Consider the following 27,563-nt stretch of genomic DNA (forward strand, 5'->3'; position numbering starts at 1 on the left):
CATGCCTCTGACGTAGCAAGTAACTCTTGTTACATTACTGCAATCATTTGTTTCCGTTTTAGTCGTCAAAATAAAATCTCACACTACGACAAAATAAAACTTTGTTCGTATCAAGTTGTCATTTTTAGGTAACAATTCATTGATTATTATATGTATTATAATACACAGTAACAAATACGCAGAAAAACAACAAAAGACCATTCTCAGAGGGTATGATTTTGTTTTATTTTGAAATATAAAGTTATCCTTCAGCTGGTATATGTTAGAAAATTGAAACCTTTACAGATAAGCTTATCCGTGCATTTCGAGAGCAACTTTCAGCTCGTTATGTCTTCAGGTTAAGTTTTATACATTTAGGGTCGTTTTGTAGGATAGTCGGAGATGGCGGCTGTCCTGCTGCAAGCCCTGGAGCGGGCGGAGTTGAATAAACTCCCTAAAGGTGTCCAAAACAAGCTGGAGAAGTTTGTTATGGAGCTACAGAATGAAAACGAGGCGTTCAAGACCCAACAGGACAGAGTCATAGCGGACAGTGGTACGCACGTATCTACATTTAGTTGAAATATAGTTTCTTAAGTATGTAAACTGCTATGGAAACGCTTCAGATACACAGAATTCTAAAAGTATCGTCTAATTAAAAAAAGAAAAAAGAAAAGAAAGAATCTTTTGCACATGATGCACCCATCACTGGCTAACGATAGCGGCGTTGCTAACTTTAGCAATAACCTTTTTTAGACGTTACAATTCGGCACACTAATCTGTTTACGTCGTGGATGTGGCAACAATAATTATATTTACATACTTTCAAGTTTATAAATATGTTTCAATTCGGCACAGTAATTCGTTTACGTTGTGTATGTGACAACAATAATTATATTTACATACTTTCAAGTTTATAAGTATGTTTCAATTCGGCACAGTAATTCGTTTACGTTGTGGCATAAATATTGTAGTTCTACTTTCAGGTTAACAAAATAATTGGCATTTGTGCTGCTGGCAAAACAGTAATTTGTGACATTTGTGTTACACTTGTGCTTTCATGTTTTGTGTGTTCTCTCCTACAGAACAGCAGTACTTTGACATTGAGAGGAAACTTAGAGAGAGTCAGGAGCTGGTCGTGACTGCCACGAAAGACCTGCAAACACTCAGGGAGGAAAATAAGAAACTAAGTGAGTTTTCACAGGCTCATATATGTACTTGGGATTTTTGTACGTTTTAATTCAGTACTCATAGCTCTATGTATATTTTGTGACCCTTATCACAACAAGATTGATTAAAAATGCTGATGTTGTTCATAGGATGTTGTCCTTTGTTTTCTTTGTACAGATGAAGAGCTGAGTGCTCTAAAGGGAATTGATGGAGACACTCCCGAAGATAAAACCCAGCAGCAGGTTTGTGTTAAGATTATTTCACTTTGTCTAAAATATGCGGGGCTATAGCAAAAATCCATCTGCCCGTGTGTATTTGAACACTGCAGTCCAAATCAAAGTATGAGATCGAGGCGGAAAATAGAGAACTGGCGCGGCTGCTGGAGAAGAGAACACAAGAGGCGGAGAACCTTACTGGTATGCTTGCTAATGGTCCTCTGCATTAAGGACCTTTGCTGGACATACGAACAAGTTGATAATTTATACATTTCATTTTCTTTGCTTTGAATTTTTTGGTGTTTTAGAGGATGTGAAGCGCCTGAATGAGAAACTGTTGGAGACAGACAAAGTGAAATTGGAGTTGCAGTTAAAACTGGATGAGCGCCATTCCTCCGAGACCTCTGTGCAGGTAAACAATGAAACAACCATTGGTCAGAGTGCAAGAAAGTGTGGAACTGCTGGAAGATACTAATCTTACTGTTATCACCTGCCAACAAATGACGTACATGCTTATAAACCTTTGTGTTAAATCGTAATTTGGGAAACACCCCCCTTGTTATTCTTCTGACGGCCAGCTGACAATATAATGAATGCTAAAACGTGTCCATGTTGTCCATGTTCCGGTAGCACCGGGAAAAGCGCATGGAACAGGAAAAGGAGCTACTGGAAAAGAAAAATGAGTGGTTATCTGCTGAACTGAAGACCAAAACTGAGGAACTGCTTAGCAGTAACAGAGAAACAGGCAAAGAGATTCTGGAGCTCCGTGGTAGTCTAAAAACCAAGACCGAGCAGGTAACACACAATGTAGTAGTGAAAAAAGCTGAGCAATTTGTGTAAAATGTAAATCTGGAGTCCTTCTTTATTAAAATCCACAACATCCATGTTTTTAAATGTCACGAGTCGATGCAATTCTATACATAGCCCAGTGTCTACTATTGACGGGGTGTTCTTCAATAGGTGACCAGTCTGGAAAGTCAACTCAGTTCTCTGAAGCAGTCCGGTGAAAACCAGCACAAACGAGCTGAAGACCTTAACAACAAACTGAAACGGGTAGGTAAACAAATCCATACGTCAGCGTTGTCCTTGAACTCTAGTTGTAAAACATAGTTGGTGCTGTTTATATGAAAAGGCTACTGACAAAGCCATGACTTTTTACTGTTGTTGTCTCAACCTTAAGAGTTTGTTTTTATAATAGCTTTAGTGGAAAAGGAGTCATAAAATGCAGTGATTGCATTTGATATACAGTATACAGTTAACTCGACAAGCTGGGCCTCAGTACCTACCTCTGCAACTGGCTACTGGACTTCCTCTGTCAGAGGCCTCAGGTGGTACGTGTTGGCGACAAAATCTCCGCCAGCATCACGCTGAGCACGGGGGCCCCCCAAGGCTGCGTGCTCAGTCCGCTGCTCTTCACCCTGCTAACGCAACTTACGGTAGCAACCGCGTGCTGAAATATGCCGACGACACGACTCTGGTGGGTCTCATCACGTGGTGCAGGGACAACAACCTCCTGCTGAATGTCAACAAGACCAAGGAGGTTGTTGTTGACTTACGGAAGGGTCACACCCAGCACCTGCCGCTGACGGTGCTGTGGTGGAGAGAGTGAGCGGCACCAGATTCCTGGGAGTACACATCAGTGAGGACCTCTCCTGGTCCACCAATACCGCATCACTGGCGAAGAAGAAATTGACAATAAAGCAGACTTTGACTTTGATTATGCAGCCCAGAATGACAACATGAAAAAAAAATTCTCCTAATTTTAGTTTTTTGGTCCGGGGAAAATGGTTAATTATGAATGAATATATATATTTTTTTAATTGTTTAACTCTCTAGGCTAAGGATGAACTGACTGCCATGGAGGAGAAATACCGGAATGAGCTCAATGCTCATGTCAAGTTATCTTCTCTCTACAAGGTGAGACCAGAATCATCATATATTTAATATTCGCTTGTCAGTTTTATGGAGACTATCCCATTCGATTTAAAGGGAGGAGAAAGGCACTCGTGTGATAGAACTGCATTAAAGATATTATGTCAGTGCTAAAATTCTCCAATGGAATAAAAAATCTGAAGAGATTCAATGGTATTTTACGGTAATTCCTCATCACAATTGTGTCAATCTATATTTGTATATCAATCAATTGATTATTTTTACATCCCATTTTGCAGGGTGTAGCAGCAGACCTGGAAACTAAAAACCAAGAACTGAGCAGGGCTGTTGAAGAACTCAGCAAAATGGTTAAAAACACTGCCGAAGGTTTGAGTTTGTTTGCAATTTTTTCCAAGATTATAACACTTTAAAATTCCCGTTTTTAATAATCATAATGTAATCATATGTCCATCTGGTCTCTTATTGAATTGACCAAAGTTGCATACATACAGCAAGGTGCGCCACTAAAGTTAAAGTTAAAGGCATTTAACGTACCTCAGCTTAAAAATATGAAAAACCTGTATGTTTGTCATAAATTCCTTTTGTATACTCTGTTACTGTGTACTGGTAGATAACAAAATGCTGGAAAATAAGGTGTCTGAAACAGAGGAGAGAAACACCCGTTTAGAAGCAGAGCTTCAAGAGAAGATCAAGAAAATGGAGAAAGAGATGGAAAATTCCATGCTGAAGGCCTCTGGAAAAAAATGCTGTAAGATAAAATGAGCGCTTTATTGTTTTCTTATTTCGGTCTGTTGTCTCTTAAAAATGTAGAATAATTCTATTGAATATGAATGTACAATAGATCAATTATATAATATATTTGCTCATTAGTTAATTTGTAATTTAGTAGTCCACCTTATTGGAAAATCACTGGCTTATTAAAGATGGAAATAAGATAAGGCAGTACTTAAAGTATAAATATAAATGATGTGATTTATCCTGAGCTAAATCTGAATTTAGGAGTTCATTGGCAAAATTGTAATCTGACCCCCCATTTTATGATCACTTCCAGGGAGTAGTCTTGACCATTGTTACCATTTTTTTTTTTTTTTTTTTTACCTTCAGGTGCACCCTCTCTGACTGAGGAGCAGCTAGATTCCATGTGTCCTACTGCAGCCGCCATTGCTGCCATTGTCCAGCCTGGAATGAAGTTCTTTGATGTAAGTTGGACAGAACAAACTTGTATTTAACCACTTTTCTGTTTTCCATATAATGCATATTCTGCCATATACTACTTACATGTTGCTTCTTATTGCTGATTTGCAAAAATAAATAAAGGATAACAATAATATATGAAGTTTGATATTCTGCTGCCTTTGGATGCTCTTTTTATTTTTTCTATGAAGTAACCATATCCCTTTGACTCATTTCCCTTCTCTCCTATTATCAGCTGTATAATGCATATTCCGAGTGTCAGACTGAGCTGCAACTGGAGAAGCAGGAGACCGCAAGGTTGAACAAAACGTTGGATGACATCCTCCGAGAGGTGGAATCCAAAGCACTTGTCCTCAGACGCCAGAAGGAGGAGTATGAGACCATGCAGGGCTCAGTGGCCTCCCTGTGGAATAAAGTGGAACAGGCTCGAACGGTCTGACACAAAGTTATTCAATGCGTTCATCATTTCAATTAGTATGAAAACAGATTTCAATAACTTTGCATATTTCCTTAAATACAACTTGTATGTCATTATTAGGAGATCTACAGTTTGCAGAAAGAGAAGGACGAGACCAAGCAACGTTGTGACGAACTGGAGAAGGACAAGCTGAGGACAGAAAAACAGCTGGACGATACATCTGCACAAGTAATTTGCATATAGTTACATACACAACAGTGATCCCTCACTATTTTGCAATACTTCCTTTCTCATACACTATTTGCATTAATCAAATATTTTCCTCAATGTGGTATTTCATTCCAGGTGTGTGTACTGCTAGTTGAACTTGAAGAAACCCGAGGTAATCAAGTGACCAAAGATGAAGGCTGTACATCTAATATTTCTGGCCAGGTCAACAGGCCGCATGAGATTTTTTACCGAAGTGTAGAGGAGCTTCAAATGCAAAACAGAAGCCTGCTGGGAAGGTTGAGGAAGTCTGAGGAGGAGAACACATTGCAACAAACCCATACAACATCAGCACGGTAATATTGCTATTACTATGTCCTTTTGTTTTATTTTTTATTTTTTTATTTTTAATGATGAGGCCTAGCTAATGCCAATACTAAATGTGAGCAAACACTCCTAATTCTAGAAAAGTATGATATAAGACAACATATAAGATTTAAGATATTATTATTTATAATCACAGATACATTTTCAAAATTTTATTGCACACATCACACATGAACCCACTTCATCATTTTATGCATGCTACTTTTTGTAATGACTTAATTCTGATGAACAATGTGTGGTAAATAAATGCTACTTCATTAAGGAAATATTTCTGTCTGTTTCCGTGCAGTGTGTTAGAGTTGGAGACGAGTGTGGATAAACTTCAAAAGGAGCTAGAGCAGCTGAGAGAGCAGAAGAACCAGCAGAAGCAACTTGCTGACTCCAATGCGAGACAGAGAGACATGTACAAAGCCCTGCTATCACAAAGCACTGGATTTGACCTGCCCTCCCAAGGTGACATCTAGAACCCCATTTTAGACCGTTTAACCATTTAATCAATTTATGCATCTTACATTATATGTCATAAAGTGAGAGTATATTTCTACACACACAAAAAAAAAGAAATTACAGGTCTCATTGTGAAGATTTAATTAAACCTGACTGAAGTTTACCATTGAATTTGTGACAGCAAAACTCACATTCATCATTGTCAACATCCAGGCATAAAAAAAAAATGAGAGTGGATCTTTAGGAAGAAAGTCTAACTGTGAAAGGGTATAAATAAATGTGTATAATTTACATTTTTCCTGAGGTTCAGATATTTCCCACCCTGCACCCACTCAACCATCAGCCCCAGTAACTCGTTCAACACCTCATAGAGCTGCTGCGACTGCTGCTGCTGAGTCTACGCAAACCGCACAGGCTAAAGCTGCATTAAAGCAGGTAAAACAAACAGTTTTCTGGATAGACGTATTCAAATGAAACATCTGTTTAACTCAATTTGCGTCTCCGCTCCTCTAGCTAAATGACTCCTTCACCTTGTATAAAAAAGAAAAGGCCGAGAACGACAAAATGGTGAATGAGGCTCATGACAGACTGGAGCGGGAGCTGTCACAGGTTCGCTCCAGTAATGCCAAATTGACTTCTCAGTTGGAGTTCAGCAACAAAAGGTGGAGGCAAAATTACAGTCCTGATAAATGTACCTTGTCAGACAGTGGTTAGAATTCTGTTAATTTTGTAATGTCTTTATGAATTGCTTTTTTTGTGGTAGGTATGAGATGCTCCAAGAGACTGTCACAGCGTTTCGTAGAGAGACCACAGCTCTCCAAGACAGGAACCAAAAAATGTCTATGACAGTCCAACGGCATGAGCACATTATCTACACTATGACACAGGACCTGCGGCAAGCTAATGAAAAACTGGCACTTGAGGAGGTCAGCATCCTTTGTTGTATGTGGCCCCACTAGTTTGTTTGTCCCCTCAACTGCTATTACATACGTAATTTTGTCTAGGTGCGTGTTGAGAACTTGACTAAAGAGAGAGACATGTTAAAACAAGCAGAGAGTCGACTCAACCGAGAGAAAGAGGCCATGTTGGCTGAGCAACGTAACCAAAACCTACTACTCACCAACCTCAAGAGCATACAGGTAATATTGCCTGACACGTTTCAACTTTGTTCAAAAGTATGTTGCTGACACGGTTGTGAAATTTCACACTTGATGACAAACTATTTGTAAGCAAACCAGGTCCATTTTCAATATGTCCACTTTGTTTTCATTTTCACTTTTGAATGCTTTTTTTATCCCTCAATTGTATAGTTAACTATGGAGCGTACAGACGCAGACATTCGTCAACGACTCAACAGTAAGGTTGAGAATCTGGAAACAGAACTTGCCTCGATGAAGACTCGACTGGAGCAGGAAGTAGCCCAGAGACATACCCTTGGACGCAGTATGGATGTACATAATCTTAATTACCTTGTCATATCTAAATTGAACAAAGCTGTTCGATGGTAATCATTTCTTTTGGATGCATTTCCCCCCTTTTTTTGTTTTGTTTACAACTAGGCTCAGTTGGTCGAAGCTAAAAAACAACTTCAGACACAAAACACCTTGCAGCAGAAGACAAGAGAGATTTTGAGGAACTCCGAAAAGCAAGTGGCTGCTCTGAAAGCTCAACTGTCTTCCATCTCACCTGGGAGTGTTAGTACCCCAGCAACCAGAGCGGCAACTCTTAGAACACCTGTCAGAGGTAACAATTTCCTTTTAAGGGAAATAATGGAGTCAATGCTATGTCCCCCTTTTTCACCATTCCTACCTCTATATTTTCAGTGCGCTCTCCAGTTCAAACTTCTCAGCCTGGCCTGTCCGAGCTCGCAGAGGTCAAAAGTAATCTAAATGCTGCAGAGGAACAAATTAGCAAACTAGCAGAACAGCTAAAAATTGCTAATGCTACTGTTGACCAGTACAGAGCTGTGGTACTGTCTTTGGAGGACAGTCTGAAGAATGAGAAAGCGGTAAAATTGATTTTTTTTTTTTTTTTTTTTTTTTTTTGCAAACACACACGCACAGATTAGCATTTACCCCTTTTCTTCCTCTCAGCAACGCTCTCCTCTTGAGATGAGATTCAAGGAGTCACAAGACATTCAGAAGCAGCTGGAAAACAGAATAATAAAGGTGGAGATAATGAATCAGGAAGCACAAGAGGAGAAAAGGAAGGCTTTGGACGCACTTGAGAAACAAGTAGGTCTTGTCACACACTTGAGAAAATAGGAAAGCCACACTCTCATTCAATCATGTAGCCTTCAACAGTTATTGTAAGTTGAATTTGCTTGATAACATTTGCACTGCCAGTCTGAACTTGTAACTTTACAGTGGTTTTGTTCCATTCGCGCACTAACTTGCCAGAAAATAAAAGCTAATTCTCACCCGTGTGGTAACGGGACGTGAACTTTAAGCATCGGTTAAGTTAAAAAGAAATGTAGTACAAAGCGGTCTCTTTTCTTGTCTTTTCCAGGTGAGTGACCTCCAGCGCAGTCTAAAAGCCAGCCAAGCGGATCAGCAGGAGGCGCTGGAGAGAGCTACTAAAGCTGTCACTCTGGAGCAGAAGGCCACACAGGAGAGCCTGTTGCAGGTCATTAATAAACACAGTCTACATCTTGCCAGTGTATCTCAATTAAACCAAGTAGATTAGTTTGTTGTGCATATTTGTCTTTGTGCTGGTTTTACTATTACAAAATTGTTTGTTTTCCCTCTTAGACTAAGCAAGCTGGTGAGGCTCAAGCTAAGTACGAGCGAGAGCTGATGCTTCACGCAGCAGACGTGGAAGTCCTTAAGGAGTTAAAGAAAACATTGCAGCAAGAGGCAGCACGGAAGGGAGAGCTGGAGGAGCAATTGAACAAGTGCAACTCACTTTTACAGGAGAAAACCACAAGCTGGACAACTTTGGAGAAGCAGCTGAAGGTGGGACTGTGGGAGGAATGACTCAGGAACTTTTACTTAGAGAACTATCACTTGTTTTGATTGAATTGTTGTGTCACTCATTGGCATTTACTTTGACTGCAACAGGATGAAGTGGCTAGTCAGAGTCGGCGCTGCGAAGAGCTGGTACACCAAAATACTCTCCTGCACCAACAGATGGATGAAATGGCTGCAAGGATTCGTGAACAGCAACCACAACAGCAGCTTGATGTCTCATTTAACGAGGTTGAACAGATACAAGAAATGCTCAGGTATATTGGTGTAACCTGCACATCAAAAGATGGTTGAGGAAGTGCGGTTCAAATTTACCACTTCCCATGATTGAGTCAGATGGTTCATTTTGTTTAGCAGCAACCAATTCAATTTGAAAAGTAAATCTATGCATAATGTAGGTTTGTGCGGAAAGAGAAGGAAATTGCTCTGGCCCGATGTGAGGCCTCTGAAGGAGAGGCTCTTCGCTACAAACAGCAAATGGAACACCAAAACCAGGAACTTAAGGAGCTTCAGGAAGCTCTGAATGCTGAGCGAGAGAAACTGCAGGTGGGAAATGAATGAATTTTGAACATCTCATTTCTGATTATTAGTTTGAACATTTGCAGAATATGGTATGTGAGAAAGGGTTGACTATAAAAAGATCCAAACACAAATTTTGTCATGCTCTCAGAACACAGTAAAGACCCTGGCTCATAAAGAGACTCAGCTGAAGAACATAGCGAATATCAGCACACTCCAAGAGACCATCAAGATGCTGAAAATGGAGAGAGAGAAATTGGACCATGAACTACAGCATGCGCAGGCAAAAGTAAACTTATTCCCTGGTTACTGTTTTGTCTTGTATACAGTATATGTTGCATACCAAATTTATTCAACCAGCACATAGTGCAAGATGTATGCCACAGTTGTCATTTATTTATTTAACTTTAATTTAGCCAATTGAAAGTAGATTCTCATTTAAAATGACAATCTTTACCAAACAGCTAAATTATCAAAATCACAATTTAGATTTCTGTTATGGATAATATACCAGTACTGTAACAAAACTAAGGATTGTCTTGAATTCTACTCAGCTGCATTATGACTCCTCTTTTTTTTTTTTTTCCCATCTGTCAATCAGGTAAAGAAACTTGAGTCCAACATTAGCCCACTGCATGAGTCATTATCTCACCTTTCTGACAGAAACGGCTCTCTGCAGGCTGATAAAAGGTTGTTAGAAGAAGACATCAAACACTTGAAGGCCAAAGTACAGGTTGGTCTTGAGTACATTGCGCTGTTGGCTTTCGTCGTTATAGTGAAGGACTAGTAGCTTTATCCCGTAGAGCAGAGGTCTCAAACTCAATTTACGTGGGAGACATGTCAGGGTGCTCCTGAGGGTGCTCCTGTTCTCAACGCTCTTATTTGTCTTGAAATTATCTGTTCCCATTTCCAACCTCTTTTTACAGCCGGGTTCGAATAATATATGACAGTCCCAAATTCCTTCCACTTTGTGTCACGTCAAAGTGAAATCTGCATTTTCAATCCCTCCATCTCAACAGCAACTTGTTAGCCAGCAGAAAGATGGTGATGCTGAGGAAAAGCAAAAACTCAGCGCTGAGCGAGAAGCACAGCAGAGACGCATCACCCAGCTTGTTGAAGAGACAGCCAAGCTGAAGACTGAGCTAACCAGGTAAAAACAAAAAATGGAATAATGTCATCTTTTTGATACGATTATCAGATGACCCAAGTTGCATATATCTACACGCCTTACAGTTCCATTATTTGTGTAGTGGGGCTCTATTGGTCAAAATAAAAGTCCATTCTATATGTCCTAAATTATTTCATATCATCCCAGATCCAGCACCAGCACTAATTCAGCCCAGTCTCATCTGAAAAGCCTAAGAGAGTCTATGACCAGCCTAAGAGCAGAGAGAGACGCACTGAAGAAAGAAGTAGGAACAAAAAACAGTGATATTCTTGAGAAAAACAAGACCATAACACAGGTGAAAAAGATCGGACGGCGCTACAAGACCCAGTATGAGGAGCTAAAAGTCCAGCATGATAAGGTGAGTCTGCAGTTTGTAGCATTGCTTTTCATTTTGTAAACGGCTTTGATAATACCTTTTATGCATTCCAGCTGGTAGAGGAAACTTCCGCTAAAACACCAGGTGAAACAAGCCAAGTGGAGCAGCAGGAGCTCACTAAAAGTCAAGAGGAAATCACGAAGGTCAAAGAGGAGCTGACCGCATTGAAACAAGCGATGCAGGAAGTAAGCAGCATTTTTAGCTCCTACATACAGCACTATCTGAAGTGTGGCGGTGTCAGGACAATTGGTTTACTTTCTTCAGGCCAAAAACTCCGAGCAGGAGCTTCAGAATGCCCAGAAGGAAAACCAGCAAACCAAGGAGAAGTTACAGGAGATCCAAAATCAACTGACACTGAACCAGAATCAGCTAACACAGGTATTCTAAGCAGAAGTCAAAGTGGGTGGCATCCAGATCAGTCCTTAAACCACCATTTACACTTTTTAATCTATGATTTCTGAGAAATAGTTTGAATTCATTATCAGTTTTATTTTTGTTATTCTAGGTTCAAGCCCAGTTGTCCCAAACACAGACACAATTACAGCAGAGTCAGAAAGAGCTTCAACAAGCAAAGACCCACACACAACAGGTAACAGGCACAGTGCTCATCACATTTACTCCAAACTAATTGTTTTAGGATTGTTGGCATACAACGCGGTTTACATTTTTTGTCATTTTGATTGATCCCAAAATAAATTCACACTAATCATCCTAACCTGTCTAAATTACAGATGCAAAACCAACTGAAATCATCTCAGTGTCAGTCACAAGCCCGTCAGAACCAGATTCAACAAATGCAGAAAGAGCTACAGCAGGCTAAAGATTCTCAAAAGCAAAACCTTACAAATCAGAAGAAACTACAAGACTCCCACCAACAGGAGATTAACAATCTTAAAACCTCATTGAGCAAAGCAGAGGGTCAGGTGAGTTACTGTTTTTTCATTGTACACAGTGGTTTCCTTTTGGTACCAGGTCGCACAGATATCTTTGAACTATAGATATATTTGAAATATATGTATTTAAAAAAAACAACAACAACAACAGCATTTTGTATCTGCTTGCTTCATTATAGCTGTCTGAGCTCAAAGGCCAGATGGACACTCGGCATAAGGTAAGGAATATAATAAATGTAATAAACAACAACAGTGGACTGTACATAAAACGCAGAATATACATTCAAGAAATAATTTTGATTGTCAGATGACGTCTGCTCAAGAAGCCGAAAATAAACGCCTTCAAGAACAGCTACAGGAACTAAACCAAGCTAATGAAGCTCTCAGGGCTGCTCAGACCAACCAGAACCAGAACCTGTCCATCCAAGCCAGTGATGATAATACCGCAACCGATGCAAATCAGCAATTAAAAGAGGAACTTGCAAAACTCAGACAGGAGGTACAGTTTTGACTGCAGTTTAAAGATGTCAACTCAATTGTTACTTGGCAAATGTCATTAAATAATCTGTAAATTCTTTCTTTCTGTGCTTAAAAAAACCATATCCACTGAAATACAGAGTCTTTAGTAATTATAGTAAGTCATTGTAATGCTTTCTTCCAGCTGTCTGAGACCAAGAGCAAGGAGGAGCAGCTCAGACAACAGATGGCTGACAAAGAGGAGAAGACTAAGAAGGCCTTCGTCGGAGCTAAGACTAAAATTAACCAGCTAAATAGTAGGTTCCACTTGTGACTGTACTCAGCTATAATATGTCAAAATATGTTTTTACTCATGGTGCGTTTTATTCAGCTGCAAAAGAGAATCTGAGCAAGGAGGTGGAAGAGCTCAAGCAGTGTAAGGAGGAACTAGAAGTAAGGATGAATGCCATGAAGTCACAGTATGAAGGAAGACTTCTTCGGCTTGACCGGGAACTGAGGGAAACTCACAATGAGCCCAGAGAGGAATCCCAGGACCAGAGTGGGTCTAAGGTTAGCGCCACAGTCTTGGTATCACATACAAATAGAATTATGAAAACTATCAATCGTCACATATGCTTCATCAGGTCTTCATTTGTCATTTAATGTTTCTTCTGTGCTTAGGTGGGGGATCAGAACAGATCTGTAGACCAAAGACAGATCTCTTTGAAGAGTCCAGCCCAGGACAGGAGCAGGTCAGTGAAAAACGAGTGTTTTCTTTCAGCTTGACAAATATATTACCTTTCAGAACCTCCATGGTCAAATGAAATTAGAGATCAACTTCAGATTGTTGTAGTTGCTCTCGGTCAGACTGATAAATAAAACTTTATAACTTTACAGGCCATGTTTACAGGCCATACTTCATTTATTTATAGAGCACTTTAAAACAACCATTGGCAGTGTGTCAATTGTCAGGTAGTGCTTTATAATTAAGAAATGTTTATTCATAGCCTTTGAATTACATTCTCTGTTTATCTAGCAGTTCAAACCTGTCTGAACCACCAACGGCCAATATCCGACCCACTCCAAGTACTCCTCCTAGCAACAAACCGACACCTTCCCCTGGCAGCAAGTCAACACCCCGTGCCAGCATCCGACCTATGGTTACCCCAGCAGCTGTACCCGTGCCAACACCCACTGCCACTGTCATGCCAACCACACAGACTGAAAGCCAAGAGGGTAAGAAAAAAGTCATCGATTTCCTTGGACCTGTAACAAGGCTGATGGAATAACTACAAGGGTCAGGGCTAAAGTATGTCAATGGTTCTGATTGTAGTGTCGATGACTACAGGAGCTGCTGGCCACACTGTCATGTCCAGTCTTAATACACCCACAACCATAACTCAACCAACCAGCACGCAGGCAACAGCATTTGTCCAGCCCACTCAGCAGCAGGCCGCTTCTCAAGATGTCGGCAGCAGTATAGATGCAGAGCGACCATCAACATCCTTTGCTGTCATTGGAGCATGTAAGCAGCAGTGTGGTATCTTTGAGCCGAGCAAATGATGTATCAAACCATCCATAACGGTGTGAAATGGTACCGTGTTTGACTTTAGCGAGTTCAAAGCGAAATAGAGAAGATGAGATTGAGGAAGAGGAGATGAGACCGGAGAGTTCTCACGCCCCGTCGACGGCCAAAAAACTCAGATTGAGACAAATGATTGCCCTCCAGGTAAATGCCACTTCAAATCCTTCTTTAGTTTCTTTGGCTTAATTTGCTGACCAAATGATTTGAATTATTTTATAAAGTTGTGATGAGCTGAAGTCAAATTTTTGTATGATTTTACTTTATTCACTGCATTTAAAATGTTACAGATGGAAGGTGATGAGGAGGTAGAAGATCTAAGGGATGAAGGCCAAAGACAAGATTCGCCTGACAATAGTCAGGTCGGTTTACAGTGTTTTTCGATACTGAATTCTGTGTCAGACAGTAACAATTCAGGGGAAATTCAGAGTTCCAGAAATTTGTGCCCTGAAATTAACCACACATCATCTGTGTTTGGTGCGTAGGAGCTTCCAGAAGATTTTTCTGCTATCCCCGAAGATGATGACATGGAGGAGGAAGGGATGTCTCAGTCTGTCCCTTCAGATCGGACGTCCCCTCAGGGGTCAGGTCTGACTCGTGAAGTTATTGTTATCGACACGGACAGCGAAAGCCGTGAGAGTAGAGGAGAGAAACCAGAGACCACAGGTGAAGAAGAGGAGGAGGAAGAGGAGGGTGATGAAGAAGAGGAGGAGGAGGTGCACCCCTTTTTTCTTTTTGTCAAAATATGAGCTCTCTGTTCTTTAAGCACTGCTTTACCTTCCAAGGTGGAGGGGGCTGAGGAGGAGGAGGATGACGATGACGAGGAGGATGATGGTGATGATGCAAGTAACCTTGCTATGAAGGAAGGTGAGGAGAGCAATGAGGAAGATGGGGATGCTGAAGAGGCGGGACAGCAGCCATCCATTCCCACAAGTGCTGATGACAATGACTCGCAGTGTCCCCCTGAGCCGTCCCACACCAGTGAGCATCATCAAAAAGACATTTTAGTAGCTTATTTAATTTCTTTGTCCCTGCTCTTGTATATGCTAATGAGAAGCTCTCCTCTCCTCCAGGTGAAGCCAGCAGCAACGAGTCGGAAGCCCAAAGAGAGGCCATCCACACCCACCCAACTCCCTCCCCTTCCTCTTCTTCACTTACACTCCGCCTACCCCAACCTCGAAGGCCCCCGCACTCCCTCCCACCACGGCTCTACATTCAACCCCCAGCTTCGGAGCTAGGCCCACCCCATGCACAGGTAAACGCTTGCCTAACCAGTTATAAACCAGAAATGAACGTCATCACAACCAAATGTCACCTGGTAAGGCCGGCCGCACATAGAGGAACACGGCCAATACAACTAAACTGTCTCGTTATGAGTAAGGGGGTACTTGTGCTATGATGAAAGGGTTCAATAAGTAGTAGGTAACAAAAACACCAATAATGGCAACATCCAACATGATCGTTTCTTTCATGTTTGTGCATCTCTGTGTGTTATCCAGAGACAGACCTCTCAACTCCGACGTCCATCAGTAGGTCGAGGACCACAGCTGACGCCAGGAATAGGAAGTATGGTGAGGTGTTGTCTTTCTTGCTCTATAGAATGTTTTGATGTGATGTTTGTCTAAGCTTGCATGATGATTTTAATGAGACTAAATGATTTTAAAGACTGTTGGTTACATAAATCAAGTAATGTATTTCATGTGATGTTCTGAGCTGATTATTTACTAAGGTCTGTTTTCAATTATGGTTCAAATTTTCGTATTCCAGCAACATTTTTTTGACGACGATGACAGGATGGTTCCAAGTACTCCTACTCTGGTTGTCCCGCACCGTACTGATGGCTTTGCTGAAGCTATACAGTAAGGAGAAATTTTTCTTGATTCCTGCTGGAAAAACTTTTTGATACCAGAGCATCACAGTGTTGCAGCTCTAATTCACCACACATGTCTGTGTGTCACCTCAGTTCTCCTCAGGTGGCTGGTCTGTCCACCAGGTTTAGATTTGGACCTCCTGAAGATCTGCTCCCTCAGGCTTCAGCGTCACACTCTGACCTGGGACAGCTAGCCTCTCAAGGAGGTACGGCACAGCAAATACTTGTACTTAGTTTGGTCATAGTTACAGTGAATGTTTGTATGTAACTTCCTGTGTCAGAATTTGGTAAATTTAATATTTTTTCAGAAATCTATACTATTGGTCCACACGTTTGTGCAATTTTGTCTGAAATTATCGAATGTTGAAAATGACTGGAACCCGGGCAATTTTACAAACAAGTCAACTGATTTGGAACAGAGCAAGGAAATCTGCTACTGTGTGATTAGGTCTGGGCATGTACGAGTCTCCACTATTCTTGCCTGCTCACGACGAGGATGGAGGAGGAAGAAGTGTCCCCACAACACCTCTGCAAGTGGCTGCACCAGGTGAGGGACTCATGCAGTCATTTGTAATTGTGTCTCCAAAAAAAAAAATTGCTTGACATTGTGTCTTCACATTGTTCGGCAGTGACGGTCTTCACGGAGTCTCTGCCTTCAGACAGTGGCGACAATATGGCATCTCAATCTGTTCCGATGGTAACTGCTTCTACTGGGATGTCCACACCAGGCGATGATGTAGATGAGGTCTTCATGGAACAAGAAGAAGGGTGAGCTTCACTTTTCAGAAATGTCCGAGTTGATGACTCATTCAATGCGCGCTTTGTATCAATGGTTCTTATCTCCTTGTATTTTAGTCAAACTGCTGAGGTTTCTTTGGACAGCCACACTGACATAGAGACTGCGGGACAGCAGAGTGAAGATGCATCACTTCCATCCACCAGTCAAGACCCTGATTCCTCTACAATTTTCAACCCATTGTGCAGTAAGATATAGCATTACTCTCATCCTCCTAAAATTGATCATTACTAAACAGGAAGTGGTGAAGGTGAGCGTTCAGTCAGAGGTCACGGACACCTTCCTGTCTCACCATCTCCTCTGTTTGCAGACACCAGCAGCAGCGTCACTCAGAGGCGCACTGTGACCAGTCAACATGTGATGAGCAGAACCAGAGGGAGGGGTGAAGGACGCATGCTGATAAGCCGCAGAGGTCAGAAAATCAAGCGCTTCTTTGCACACTTTAAATAGATTAATAGAGGTGTTTGTTTTAACAGTAACTTGCACTAAACATTTTGAGAAATGTATACTGCTTCTATGCTCTAAAACCATCCTCCCCTTGTTTCAGGGGCAACTGGACGATCAAGAGCTGGAATGGGCAGAGGTAGTGCCATCTAAATAACAATTCACTGTTCCCAAAACACGACATGGATCAAAACACAAATCCATAATAATAGACCATTTATTCTTGAGTTTGTTATACTCTAGAGGTTCACAAAAACACAAGATCAGGGTTTGAGCTTTGTTATTGTACAGTTAATGGTCATGTTATTTTGTTCAGATCAGTGTTTTTGTGTGTGTGGGTACTGGTTCAATGACTTTTAAGTCATGCTGTATTTGTCTTATTTTTTCAACAATACCATGTTCTTATAATAAAGTTGATAGCAAGAACTGTTGTTGATGTGAGTAATGTTTTATTTTTAAGGTACAGATGTGATTTAGCTATTTGAATCGAATGTCCTTGGTCGTCATGACAACGGAAGCTTTAATCAGTTGGTACAGTTTTTGTTTTTTTTATAAATCTTTCCCGCTGTATGAGCCATAACGCTTTAAAAAAACAAAGACTATTTCATACGATAATGATAGGTAAGCAGAATTTAAAGAGTTAATTGACATTATAGAAAATCCCTTTAAATGGGAACTTTCGTGGTCGGAACGAAATATGCATGTGTATAGTACCCGGATAGTTGTCTTAAACGGACCAACCTCCTCGGCGATAGTAAGCATTTCCCATCAGAAGTGTTTTACCTTTTAATGGTATAATTTTAGTCACAAAAAAAGTGAAATGGTAGAAGTGACGCTTTAGTACGCATCGTCTGGTGTTACCTAGTAAGGTATGTCGATTTAGTTCTTAATTTTCTTTAATTTTACTCGAATGCGTGAGCGAGGGTAACACAAATACCCCCCTAAAAATAAAAAGTTAAGGATATGTAATTATTGTAATCTCAGGATGAACTTAAAATGTTCAGCCAGTGAACTTAATTTGACCTTTTCCAAAAATTCGAATGCACATGTCCCAATGTTGAACTGTTTGCACAGTTTGCTGTCCTTTCAAACAAGAGCAATTAATTTTACAGTGCAATTCGAATTGCTCCATCATCCTGTTCGCGTTCAGACATGACACTGGATCGAAGTGAACCTTGAGTATCACATCACAAACCTGTTGTGAAGTTTATCATTCAGCTCCTCGTTAGAGAACCACAAGATGAACGTAATGTAGTGAAACATCTAAAAGATTTAATGTAAAATGTTACAGAAGGTCAAACTCGGTCACTTACAGCAGACAGGACAATTTATTTACTGCCATCTCTGTGTTAGTCATGCTCCTGGTGGATCCTGGTGTTTTCATTGGAACGGCGGCTGACCTTAATGACAGTCAGGGTTTGGAAGAAGCCGCAATCACTCACATCGTGTCTGTGGACTCTGTGGACCCGGGACCTCTACTGCCTGTGGATTCTAGCTATCGCAAGAAATGGATCAATGTCCTGGATGAGGTGACGGCGGACCTCTTGAGCCACATGGACGATTGCTACCTATTTATTCAGGAGGCCATGGATGGAGGCGGGGCGGTGCTTGTCCACTGGTAAGGGCTGTAGGTTGACATGATGAAATCTCAGTACGGCTCATATCAAAAACGTCATTAAGAAATAATGACTTGTGCTTCAGTCAGGCTGGGCGAAGTCGCAGCGCCACCATTGTGACTGCTTACCTTATGAAGAAACACAAGCTGGGCTTCGCTGAGGCTTATGAGAGACTGAAGAGTGTCAAACAGGATGTACAGTAAGCATCTCATCATTCCCTGATGATCAGAAGTTCCATAACCTCGCTGCTGTTATAAGTGACGGGTGTGCTTGTTTGTGCATTTCAGGGTTAACAGTGGTTTTGAGGAGCAGTTGTGCCTGTATGAAACCTTGCAGTGTCAAGTCGACACCACCAATCCGCTTTATAAACAATACAGATTGACAAAGATTACTGAGAAATACCCTGGTAAGGACACACAAGTTGTTTATTGGATGTTCTTCCCTCAGGTTCTTCATTTCTTGTGTGTGAACAGAGTTGCAGCAGGTTCCCAGGGAAGTGTTTGCAGCTGACCCTGCCCAGTCCAATTCATCTGAAGCCTCCTATCGTTGCAGGAAGTGCAGGTAAACCATCAAATGGTTCTTTAATCATGCCTTATTTTCTTCTCATAGGCTGGATGTGTACTTCAAGTGACACAAGTGCCTTTTTGCACAAAAATGGAAAAGACAAAGCAAAGACAAAAGACATACCCGTCTGCTGCTGCTACTACTTTGAAAATATAACCTTGTAATACTGATCACGCAAGAAATTCCACCTGTTTCTCTTCTGTGCTGTGTAGAAGAACTCTCTTTCGCAGCTCTAGTCTCCTCAGTCACCCAGTGGGAGAAGGAGCATTAGCTTTCGGCCATAAAAAGTCCTCTAACCTGACAGGTAAGAAGACACTAGAGGTGTCACAAACAAATCTTTTTGGAATCGATTATGCTATTTATCTTACTGACCTTTTTTTAATATCTTGCATTCGACATATACTCTATATATTAAAAAAAGATGTATATTTTCGTTGTATAGAAGGAATCCGATGTACATCTTATTTCATTGAACCAGTGCAGTGGATGGAACAAGCTTTACTTGGTGTGATGGATGGACAGGTGCTGTAAAAACTCAACTCTCCATGGCACGTTCAAGTTTGTCTTTTGGCCACCTTAAATATTTTTCCACTTTCTTTTGCAGCTTCTGTGTCCCAAGTGTCATTCCAAACTGGGCTCGTTCAGCTGGTGCGGAGATCAGTGTTCATGCGGCCGCTGGATCACGCCTTCCTTTCAGCTGCATCAAAACCGAGTGGACGAGATCCGACCCATTCACATACACAGATGACATCACAACACTCTTTGACAGTTAGATAGAAATCACATCATGTAATCTGTGCATGGCGTTAAATGTAAAGAATAGGATAAAAGCAGTAATGTCTCAATGATATTTTTATCCACCTACCTACTTTATCTTCTCTATATTATCTATACCAGTGTTTCCCAACCTTTTTTCATTCACGCCACACCTTTTCATTGGAAAAAATCTCGAGGCACACCACCAACAAAAATCTGTTAAGTGTTACACCAGCTTCTATATTAAAATCAGTTATATTACAACAAAAGACGTAAAGTTCTATTCCTGTATATGTATGGAGAGTAGAATAATTGAATAAAATAAATACAAAATATACTTTAAATTGTATTTCTTTTGCAAATGAAAGTGACAGTTTTTGAAAAAAGGTTTTAGACTAAGGAATAAAATATTGAACACCAACTTATATAACAATGTAAATCACATATATATACATATTGTCTGGTGTTTTATTCCTTGTTTTTATTTTTGGGGGCATGAAAACAAAAATCTGACATTTGGTTTACTGCTTTATATGACAATATGTGTAGGTACACCTCATGGACATTTCAATAGGTACACTCCACGAGGTAAAAAAAAAAAAAAAAGAAAGAAATAAAGGGTTAATTGCACGGTAAAAGCAAATTCGGTATGTTATCACACCTGGGTTTGAACCAAGTTCTTCCCGAACATGAGCCCGTGTCACTCACCAGTCGACGTCATTTGGACACTCCATTAGGTACACCGCCCTTTTCAAGTGTACCTAATAACAGGCCACTTTATGAGGGAAATATCATGGTCAAAGGTCACAGGTGTCAAGCTCTAGTCCCTTTTGCTGTGCTGAGGCTTAGGGTTAGGCTTGCTCTTGCTGTGCTTAGGGTTAGGGTTTGTGTTAGGCTCAGGCTTGCTTTTGCTGTGCTGAGGCTTAGGGTTAGGCTTGCTCTTGCTGTGGTTAGGGTTAGGGTTAGGGTTTGTGTTAGGCTCAGGCTTGCTTTTGCTGTGCTGAGGCTTAGGGTTAGGCTTGCTCTTGCTGTGGTTAGGGTTAGGGTTAGGGTTTGTGTTAGGCTCAGGCTTGCTTTTGCTGTGCTGAGGCTTAGGGTTAGGCTTGCTCTTGCTGTGGTTAGGGTTAGGGTTTGTGTTAGGCTCAGGCTTGCTTTTGCTGTGCTGAGGCTTAGGGTTAGGCTTGCTCTTGCTGTGGTTAGGGTTAGGGTTAGGGTTTGTGTTAGGCTCAGGCTTGCTTTTGCTGTGCTGAGGCTTAGGGTTAGGCTTGCTCTTGCTGTGGTTAGGGTTAGGGTTTGTGTTAGGCTCAGGCTTGCTTTTGCTGTGCTGAGGCTTAGGGTTAGGCTTGCTCTTGCTGTGGTTAGGGTTAGGGTTAGGGTTTGTGTTAGGCTCAGGCTTGCTTTTGCTGTGCTGAGGCTTAGGGTTAGGCTTGCTCTTGCTGTGCTTAGGGTTAGGGTTAGGGTTTGTGTTAGGCTTAGGCTTGCTTTTGCTGTGCTGAGGCTTAGGGTTAGGCTTGCTCTTGCTGTGCTTAGGGTTAGGGTTTGTGTTAGGCTTAGGCTTGCTTTTGCTGTGCTGAGGCTTAGGGTTAGGCTTGCTCTTGCTGTGCTTAGGGTTAGGGTTTGTGTTCGCCTTAGGCTTGCTTTTGCTGTGCTGAGGCTTAGGGTTAGGCTTGCTCTTGCTGTGCTTAGGGTTAGGGTTAGGGTTTGTGTTAGGCTTAGGCTTGCTTTTGCTGTGCTGAGGCTTAGGGTTAGGCTTGCTCTTGCTGTGCTTAGGGTTAGGGTTAGGGTTTGTGTTAGGCTTAGGCTTGCTTTTGCTGTGCTGAGGCTTAGGGTTAGGCTTGCTCTTGCTGTGCTTAGGGTTAGGGTTTGTGTTAGGCTTAGGCTTGCTTTTGCTGTGCTGAGGCTTAGGGTTAGGCTTGCTCTTGCTGTGCTTAGGGTTAGGGTTTGTGTTAGGCTTAGGCTTGCTTTTGCTGTGCTGAGGCTTAGGGTTAGGCTTGCTCTTGCTGTGCTTAGGGTTAGGGTTAGGGTTTGTGTTAGGCTTAGGCTTGCTTTTGCTGTGCTGAGGCTTAGGGTTAGGCTTGCTCTTGCTGTGCTTAGGGTTAGGGTTTGTGTTAGGCTTAGGCTTGCTTTTGCTGTGCTGAGGCTTAGGGTTAGGCTTGCTCTTGCTGTGCTTAGGGTTAGGGTTAGGGTTTGTGTTAGGCTTAGGCTTGCTTTTGCTGTGCTGAGGCTTAGGGTTAGGCTTGCTCTTGCTGTGCTTAGGGTTAGGGTTTGTGTTAGGCTTAGGCTTGCTTTTGCTGCGCTGAGGCTTAGGGTTAGGCTTGCTCTTGCTGTGCTTAGGGTTAGGGTTAGGGTTTGTGTTAGGCTTGCTCTCGCTTTTGCTGTGCTCAGTTGTTTATCACTTCCTCTGATATTAAGTCGCACCGGAGTATAAGTGAGCAGCAGGGGGGGGGCCCCATTTCAACCCCTTCCACTGAGTGCCAAGCAGGGAAGAAATGGGTACCATTGTTATAGTCACTGGTATGACTCGGCCGGGGTTTGAACCCACAACCTCCCAGTCTCAGGGCGGACACTCTCCTCTTAGGCCACTGAGCTGGTAAACACTTGTGTCGTAGTATAACACTTGTAGTCGTTTTTAAATAACGTGTATACCTATATACGCCTAAATATTGTTATCCAATATATCTACTGCAATTTCACATTAGATTGCTGGTTTGAAATTTGCTTTTGATATTATTATTTTTAATAAACATTTATGTTAAAACGTGTCTGGCGTCTTATTCCTTGTTTTTATATTCGCCAATTAAAACATAAAAATCAGACATTTTATATGACAATATGTGTAGGTACACTACACGAGGTTAAAAAAAAAAACATGTTCGGTGTTGAAAGTTTCAACGGATAGTCCGAAGCAAGCCTTTCCACAGTAGTCACCATGACAGGCGACCACCTGGTGGCGTCAGTGTGCCGAGCGCCGTTGGACGATCAGGAGAAGAAGATTTGAATCGACGGATGTGACGTCAGGGCTTTAGGTCAATTGAAGACAGGTGTGCTCGCTCAAGGGGAGTTATCATATGCAGGTGCCACCGGGCGCGGGCCGGCAGCGGCGGCGGACGGTTTCTCAGGTAAGCGAGCATGCTAGCAAATGTTTGTCGTCTCCTGCCGTTTCTCACGACGGCACGCTTTGTTGCTTTTTCTCACAAGCCTTTTTTTAAAATTTATTTTGTTTGTCGCAGTACTCTCGTGACTCGGCAACGTCACGTCCACCGCGACGGTGGGCCTGGAGTTAAATTGTAGCCCGTGAGCAAATGTTTGCAGTTTCTTACGATGCCATTTATTATTTCTTGCAGGATTTTCGCTGTCTAGGGAGTGCTTGAGGTTTCGGCACGGCACGACACGGCACGCCACAATCCACTTTGCGTCGCGTCGCGTCGTTGCGCGTTTTGGTGGTATTTTAAATGTCTTTCGCGGTTGTTTTTTTTTCATGCTGGCCAGCATTTTTTTCATTCGTCTGTCTGTAGACGGTTCGTAAATGACGCCGCCGATAAGCGCGTGTTTGTCTGACTATAGGAAATGTTAGTTTGACTCTAGTCAACTTAACCATTTTTTAAATTATTTTATATGATGCGTGTGCCATTTCCGTGTCATGCAAACTGGTGAATGCAAACTGGTGAATGCAACGTATGTTACGTCATGTCCAAATCGGACCAAATCCATTCAAAGATGGCGCCCGCCCGCTCTCGTTCCGTTACGCAACAAACATTTGCCGGGGTTATTTTCTCCCCGGTCTTGGACGCCGCCAACCTGGATCATCTGTCCAATGTGAGGGGAGTTGATGAATGATGAAATTAAAATATGAATTATAATCCTGAATAATTATCATAATTTACTACAATGTGATGATTATATATTTTTTTCAAATGTAAAACTCTACTTAGAATGTATCAAATTCAAAGATGAACTATAATGTTGATCAATTATCATAACTTACTACAATATAATATTTTTTTCAAATGTAAAACTCCTAGTATGTATAATTGTTGGTAAGAAATCATGCCATTGGCACTCGACTCAATGTCTATTTTTGTTGCAATCATTTGCTTGTCTTTTGTAGCACTAAAAACTGCCGCCAAGCCAGCATCCTTCTATACAAAGCAAGCAGGAGGCTCTTGAAGGAGCCCTTTCAGTGATGTTGAGGACACTGAGGAAGAGTAGTCCTAAATCAGGTGAAAACCTGTTTTTGTCAAGTTTCAACTTCCCAACACACAATGGTTGTCGAGTTTTAGCTTCCCAGCACACAATTAATGGCTGTCTGTGTTTTTGTAGGCTGCAAGAGGAGCCGAATGGGACAATTCTATATGAAAATGCACAATGGCCTATCCAAAGGAGCGATGGCCTATCCAAATGAGCCATGGCCTATCCAAAGGAGCCATGGCCTATCCAAAGGAGCCATGGCCTATCCAAAGGAGCCATGGCCTATCCAAAGGAGCCATGGCCTATCCAAAGGAGCCATGGCCTATCCAAAGGAGCCATGGCCTATCCAAAGGAGCCATGGCCTATCCAAAGGAGCCATGGCCTATCCAAAGGAGCAAAGGAGCAATGGCCATATGCAAAGGAGCAAAGGAGCAATGGCCATATGCAAAGGAGCAAAGGAGCAATGGCCATATGCAAAGGAGCAAAGGAGCAAAGGAGCAATGGCCATGTGCAAAGGAGCAATGGCCATATCAAGTCAAGAATCAAGCATCGCGCTGCAAAAGTCGACGTGTGCGAATCATGTGCCCAGGAGGGGGCAGTGTGGTTGCCTTTGGTTATGGGTGCACGACGGAAAGGATGCAGGTGTGGACAGTGTTTAGGGCTCTGATGGTTGGTCTTGCTTTCGAGGTGCGCTGTGGTTGTGGCTGGTCTGGATCCAGCGTTGTCTTGTGCTTGGTTGCCATTGACGGCCCACTTGGGGGAGGACGTGGTTCCGTGGATGGACACAAAACTGAACTTTGACGTGGAGCTGAATGTCCAATTTTGCCATACGACTTGTACCATTGTGTATCTTTTTCTAACTTGCCACTGTCGTAGTTGCTGCGTTCTTTGTTCTTTCCTCTCGGTGTAGGGTGGCGTCGGAGCGAGCCGATCCCGAATGTCCAATTTTGCAATTTGACTTGACATTTTCCTTTTCTAACCTACCACTGTTGCACTTCCTCTAACCCTAACCTACCACTGTGGTACTTGTGTTCTTTGTTCTCCCCTAGGTGTTGGAGCGAGACAGTCACATTGTGTCTTTTTCTAACCTAGCACTGTCGTGCTTGATCGAAGCCTAACGTACCACTGTGCGTCCTTTGTTCTCTAGGTGTAGAGGGCGGTGTTGGGGCGAGGCGGTCCACGGTGAAGACTTAATGATGTGAGCAGTGCCCAACTCATTGCATGTTCTACCTTTTGCAGGCTGGACGCAAAAGGGGGGTGCATGGCCCGATTCGACCCGGTGGCCGTCACCAAGAGTACCTAACCGCTGTGATCAAGTAAGCAAGTGACCTACAACTTGGGGTGCTCTTTGAGTTTCTAACATTTGTTTCTGTTTGTGCAGATGGCGACCGGGACGCGACACGATCTGCTCAGAGGTGGACGGACCGCTGTGGCATCGCTCTGAAGTAGCAGAGTTCTGAGGGAGATCCGCTTCCCTGGAGGCGTCGACCTGCGCAGCTTCAGCATGTGAAATGGATTTTTTTCTTTTCTTTTTAGTTCACACCGGCGGTGTCCAAATGTCTGTTTGAGGGCTGCCTACTGAATCAAATTGAGAATTCTTTGACACAAATTCATTAAATCAATCACAAAATGTTGCCATTCATATTTTGTGCTACAAAGTAGTGTTGCGTTCATTCGTGTGGTGTGTTGATCAAGTTGGCCCGAGGCTACCATTTGGACACCAATGGTGACGTGTGTGTGTAGGGCTGCACCTGGATTGGAAAACCGTCATATGGTGGTATAGGTCGTTGACATGCACTTTAGGAAAACAAAGATTTTTTTTCTATTCATGTGGCAAATGAAACATGTTTTCTGGCCTCCTAACTATTTGTAATGAGTTTAGAAGATAACAAGTCATTGATGCAAGTTAAAGTTAACTGGTCTAAGTGATGTCATTGCGATCAAATAGTTCCTCTCCATCCTAGAATTTTGCACAACTTTGCTCAATGCTGTGGTCTGGCCCAATACTGCCATATCGTTGGTATTCCAAAATGTTGTGCAGCCCTCATTGAGTGCCAAACGCGCAGCGACGGCAAGCCCAAGCAACTGCAAGCGCAAGCGACCGCGCAGCGACGGCAAGCGCAAGCGACCGCGCAGCGACGGCAAGCGCAAGCGACGGCAAGCGCAAGCGACGGCAAGCGCAAGCGACGGCAAGCGCAAGCGACGGCAAGCGCAAGCGACGGCAAGCGCAAGCGACGGCAAGCGCAAGCGACGGCAAGCGCAAGCGACGGCAAGCGCAAGCGACGGCAAGCGCAAGCGACGGCAAGCGCAAGCGACGGCAAGCGCAAGCGACGGCAAGCGCAAGCGACGGCAAGCGCAAGCGACGGCGCAGCGAGACTTTTGTGCTTGTCTTGCAAGGTGGAAGAGACGATGTATGAAACAAAGAGCCGGTGGACGGAGGCCACCAGACCCGCGATTGGTGAGCGGGGTGCAAAGGAAGGAATCACCCAAAGAAAGCAGTTGCCAAGTGTTGACGAGGAGCCTGATGCATGACTGGCCAAGGCTGGCCAGAGGTGGTGACATGGCAATCCAATATGCAACGCACTTGTTAGTTTTAATTTGATTTCCTTATTTGTCTGCCGTTCAGGGTTGCCGTGGCGGCGGATGGGACGAGCGCCAGCCTGCACCCGGAGGGACTGGGCTGACCCCACAAGACCAGGGAAAGGGCAGGTCATGAGTACGTTGACAGATGTGAGCCGCATGCAACTGAGTGCTGTTTGTCTTTTTGCACTTGAGCGAGGCGGAAGACGAGTCCAACACCGGCCGGAGCAGACCCGGACCTTGGCCCGTGACGAGCGGCCCACACGAGACTGATGGGTGCAGATGCAGCCAGCGTTTTGGGGGGAGTATGACTTTGTTTTTTCTTTTTCTAGTGAGATTTTTCCCCTTGCAAAAACCACCACAATACACTTTCAGGATTGCTGGGGCACTGGATCTGATGAGTGCCTGCACAGAGAGGGACTGGACAGGACCGCGAGACCAGAGGGTAATAATAAAAAACTTTATTTGTAGAGCACCTTTCATACAAGAAATGCAGCTCATAGCACTTTACAACAAAGAAAGAAATTATAAGCATTGAATTCTTCATATAGGAACAGACATAAAGAGAAAACAAAACCATGTGTACATACGCTATTAATAAAGGGAGCTTAAAATAGGAGCACGCTTTAATAGACAGGTAATGAGTACGTCCACAGAAGTGAACCACATGCAACAGAGTGCCGTTTTTCTTTTTGCAGTGGCACGAGGCGGAAGATGAGTCCAAACGTCGAATACCGGCCGGGGGGGAGCCAACCTTCGCCCGTGATGAGCGGCCGACACGAGACGGACAGGTGCGGATGCGGCGAGGGCAAAGCGCCCAGCCAGCATTTAAGGAGAGTATGACTTTGGTTTTTTCTTTTGTCCTTTCTTTCCTTCCCTCTC

The 27,563-nt window shown here is 42.7% G+C and overlaps 3 protein-coding genes across 13 annotated transcripts in view; all 3 read left to right on the forward strand.

The window, feature by feature from the left end:
• The first annotated feature begins 286 nt into the window (after positions 1 to 286).
• On the forward strand, positions 287 to 17,408 carry LOC148387625 (nucleoprotein TPR-like). 3 transcript variants are annotated; one of them, XM_088396546.1, is made up of 55 exons: positions 287 to 532; positions 1,062 to 1,166; positions 1,324 to 1,388; positions 1,475 to 1,562; positions 1,670 to 1,773; positions 1,992 to 2,156; positions 2,322 to 2,414; positions 3,198 to 3,278; positions 3,533 to 3,620; positions 3,865 to 4,002; positions 4,359 to 4,453; positions 4,684 to 4,881; positions 4,987 to 5,094; positions 5,212 to 5,429; positions 5,750 to 5,913; positions 6,218 to 6,342; positions 6,421 to 6,569; positions 6,671 to 6,833; positions 6,912 to 7,046; positions 7,218 to 7,358; positions 7,467 to 7,650; positions 7,731 to 7,915; positions 8,001 to 8,141; positions 8,416 to 8,532; positions 8,658 to 8,861; positions 8,967 to 9,130; positions 9,272 to 9,419; positions 9,544 to 9,681; positions 9,994 to 10,125; positions 10,412 to 10,542; positions 10,708 to 10,918; positions 10,990 to 11,121; positions 11,201 to 11,314; positions 11,442 to 11,525; positions 11,668 to 11,859; positions 12,009 to 12,047; positions 12,137 to 12,328; positions 12,491 to 12,602; positions 12,677 to 12,855; positions 12,967 to 13,037; positions 13,322 to 13,521; positions 13,619 to 13,810; positions 13,899 to 14,014; positions 14,158 to 14,229; positions 14,353 to 14,583; positions 14,653 to 14,848; positions 14,941 to 15,122; positions 15,367 to 15,438; positions 15,635 to 15,726; positions 15,831 to 15,943; positions 16,186 to 16,284; positions 16,367 to 16,505; positions 16,593 to 16,720; positions 16,844 to 16,945; positions 17,081 to 17,408. In XM_088396546.1, exons 1-55 carry the CDS (start codon positions 382 to 384, stop codon positions 17,128 to 17,130), a joined length of 7,428 nt encoding a protein of 2,475 aa, XP_088252672.1. In that variant the 5' UTR covers positions 287 to 381; the 3' UTR covers positions 17,131 to 17,408. The 3 variants fall into 3 exon arrangements, with proteins under 3 accessions (XP_088252672.1, XP_088252675.1, XP_088252673.1); XM_088396549.1 differs by having other exon boundaries at positions 13,634 to 13,810; XM_088396547.1 differs by having other exon boundaries at positions 13,325 to 13,521.
• A 283-nt stretch (positions 17,409 to 17,691) lies between these two features.
• dusp12 (dual specificity phosphatase 12) lies at positions 17,692 to 20,250 on the forward strand. Of its 3 annotated transcripts, none has more exons than XM_088396982.1 (8): positions 17,692 to 17,731; positions 18,331 to 18,595; positions 18,679 to 18,792; positions 18,881 to 18,999; positions 19,067 to 19,154; positions 19,370 to 19,461; positions 19,600 to 19,679; positions 19,762 to 20,250. In XM_088396982.1, the coding sequence occupies exons 2-8, from the start codon at positions 18,333 to 18,335 to the stop codon at positions 19,903 to 19,905; spliced, it is 900 nt and encodes a 299-aa protein (XP_088253108.1). In that variant the 5' UTR covers positions 17,692 to 17,731; positions 18,331 to 18,332; the 3' UTR covers positions 19,906 to 20,250. The 3 variants fall into 3 exon arrangements, with proteins under 3 accessions (XP_088253108.1, XP_088253107.1, XP_088253109.1); XM_088396981.1 differs by having other exon boundaries at positions 17,698 to 17,846; XM_088396983.1 differs by having other exon boundaries at positions 17,698 to 17,846; positions 19,603 to 19,679.
• A 1,446-nt stretch (positions 20,251 to 21,696) lies between these two features.
• Positions 21,697 to 27,563, forward strand: part of LOC148387627 (uncharacterized) — a 7,332-nt gene continuing 1,465 nt past the window's right edge. For 2 of the 7 annotated variants that reach the window (XM_088396986.1, XM_088396987.1), the window contains exons 1-5: positions 21,697 to 24,133; positions 24,234 to 24,743; positions 25,341 to 25,417; positions 25,483 to 27,126; positions 27,380 to 27,472. In XM_088396986.1, coding sequence (XP_088253112.1) covers positions 24,097 to 24,133; positions 24,234 to 24,743; positions 25,341 to 25,417; positions 25,483 to 25,545 — 687 coding nt within the window. In that variant the 5' untranslated portion in view covers positions 21,697 to 24,096 and the 3' untranslated portion in view covers positions 25,546 to 27,126; positions 27,380 to 27,472. Of the gene's footprint in view, positions 24,134 to 24,233; positions 24,744 to 25,340; positions 27,127 to 27,379 lie in introns of all 7 variants that reach the window. The other 5 variants (XM_088396984.1, XM_088396985.1, XM_088396988.1 and 2 more) reach the window with 5 other exon arrangements.

The sequence above is a fragment of the Syngnathus floridae genome, chromosome 14, assembly GCF_059516105.1.
Source record: "Syngnathus floridae isolate MCC-2025c chromosome 14, RoL_Sflo_1.0, whole genome shotgun sequence".
NCBI lineage: Eukaryota > Metazoa > Chordata > Actinopteri > Syngnathiformes > Syngnathidae > Syngnathus > Syngnathus floridae.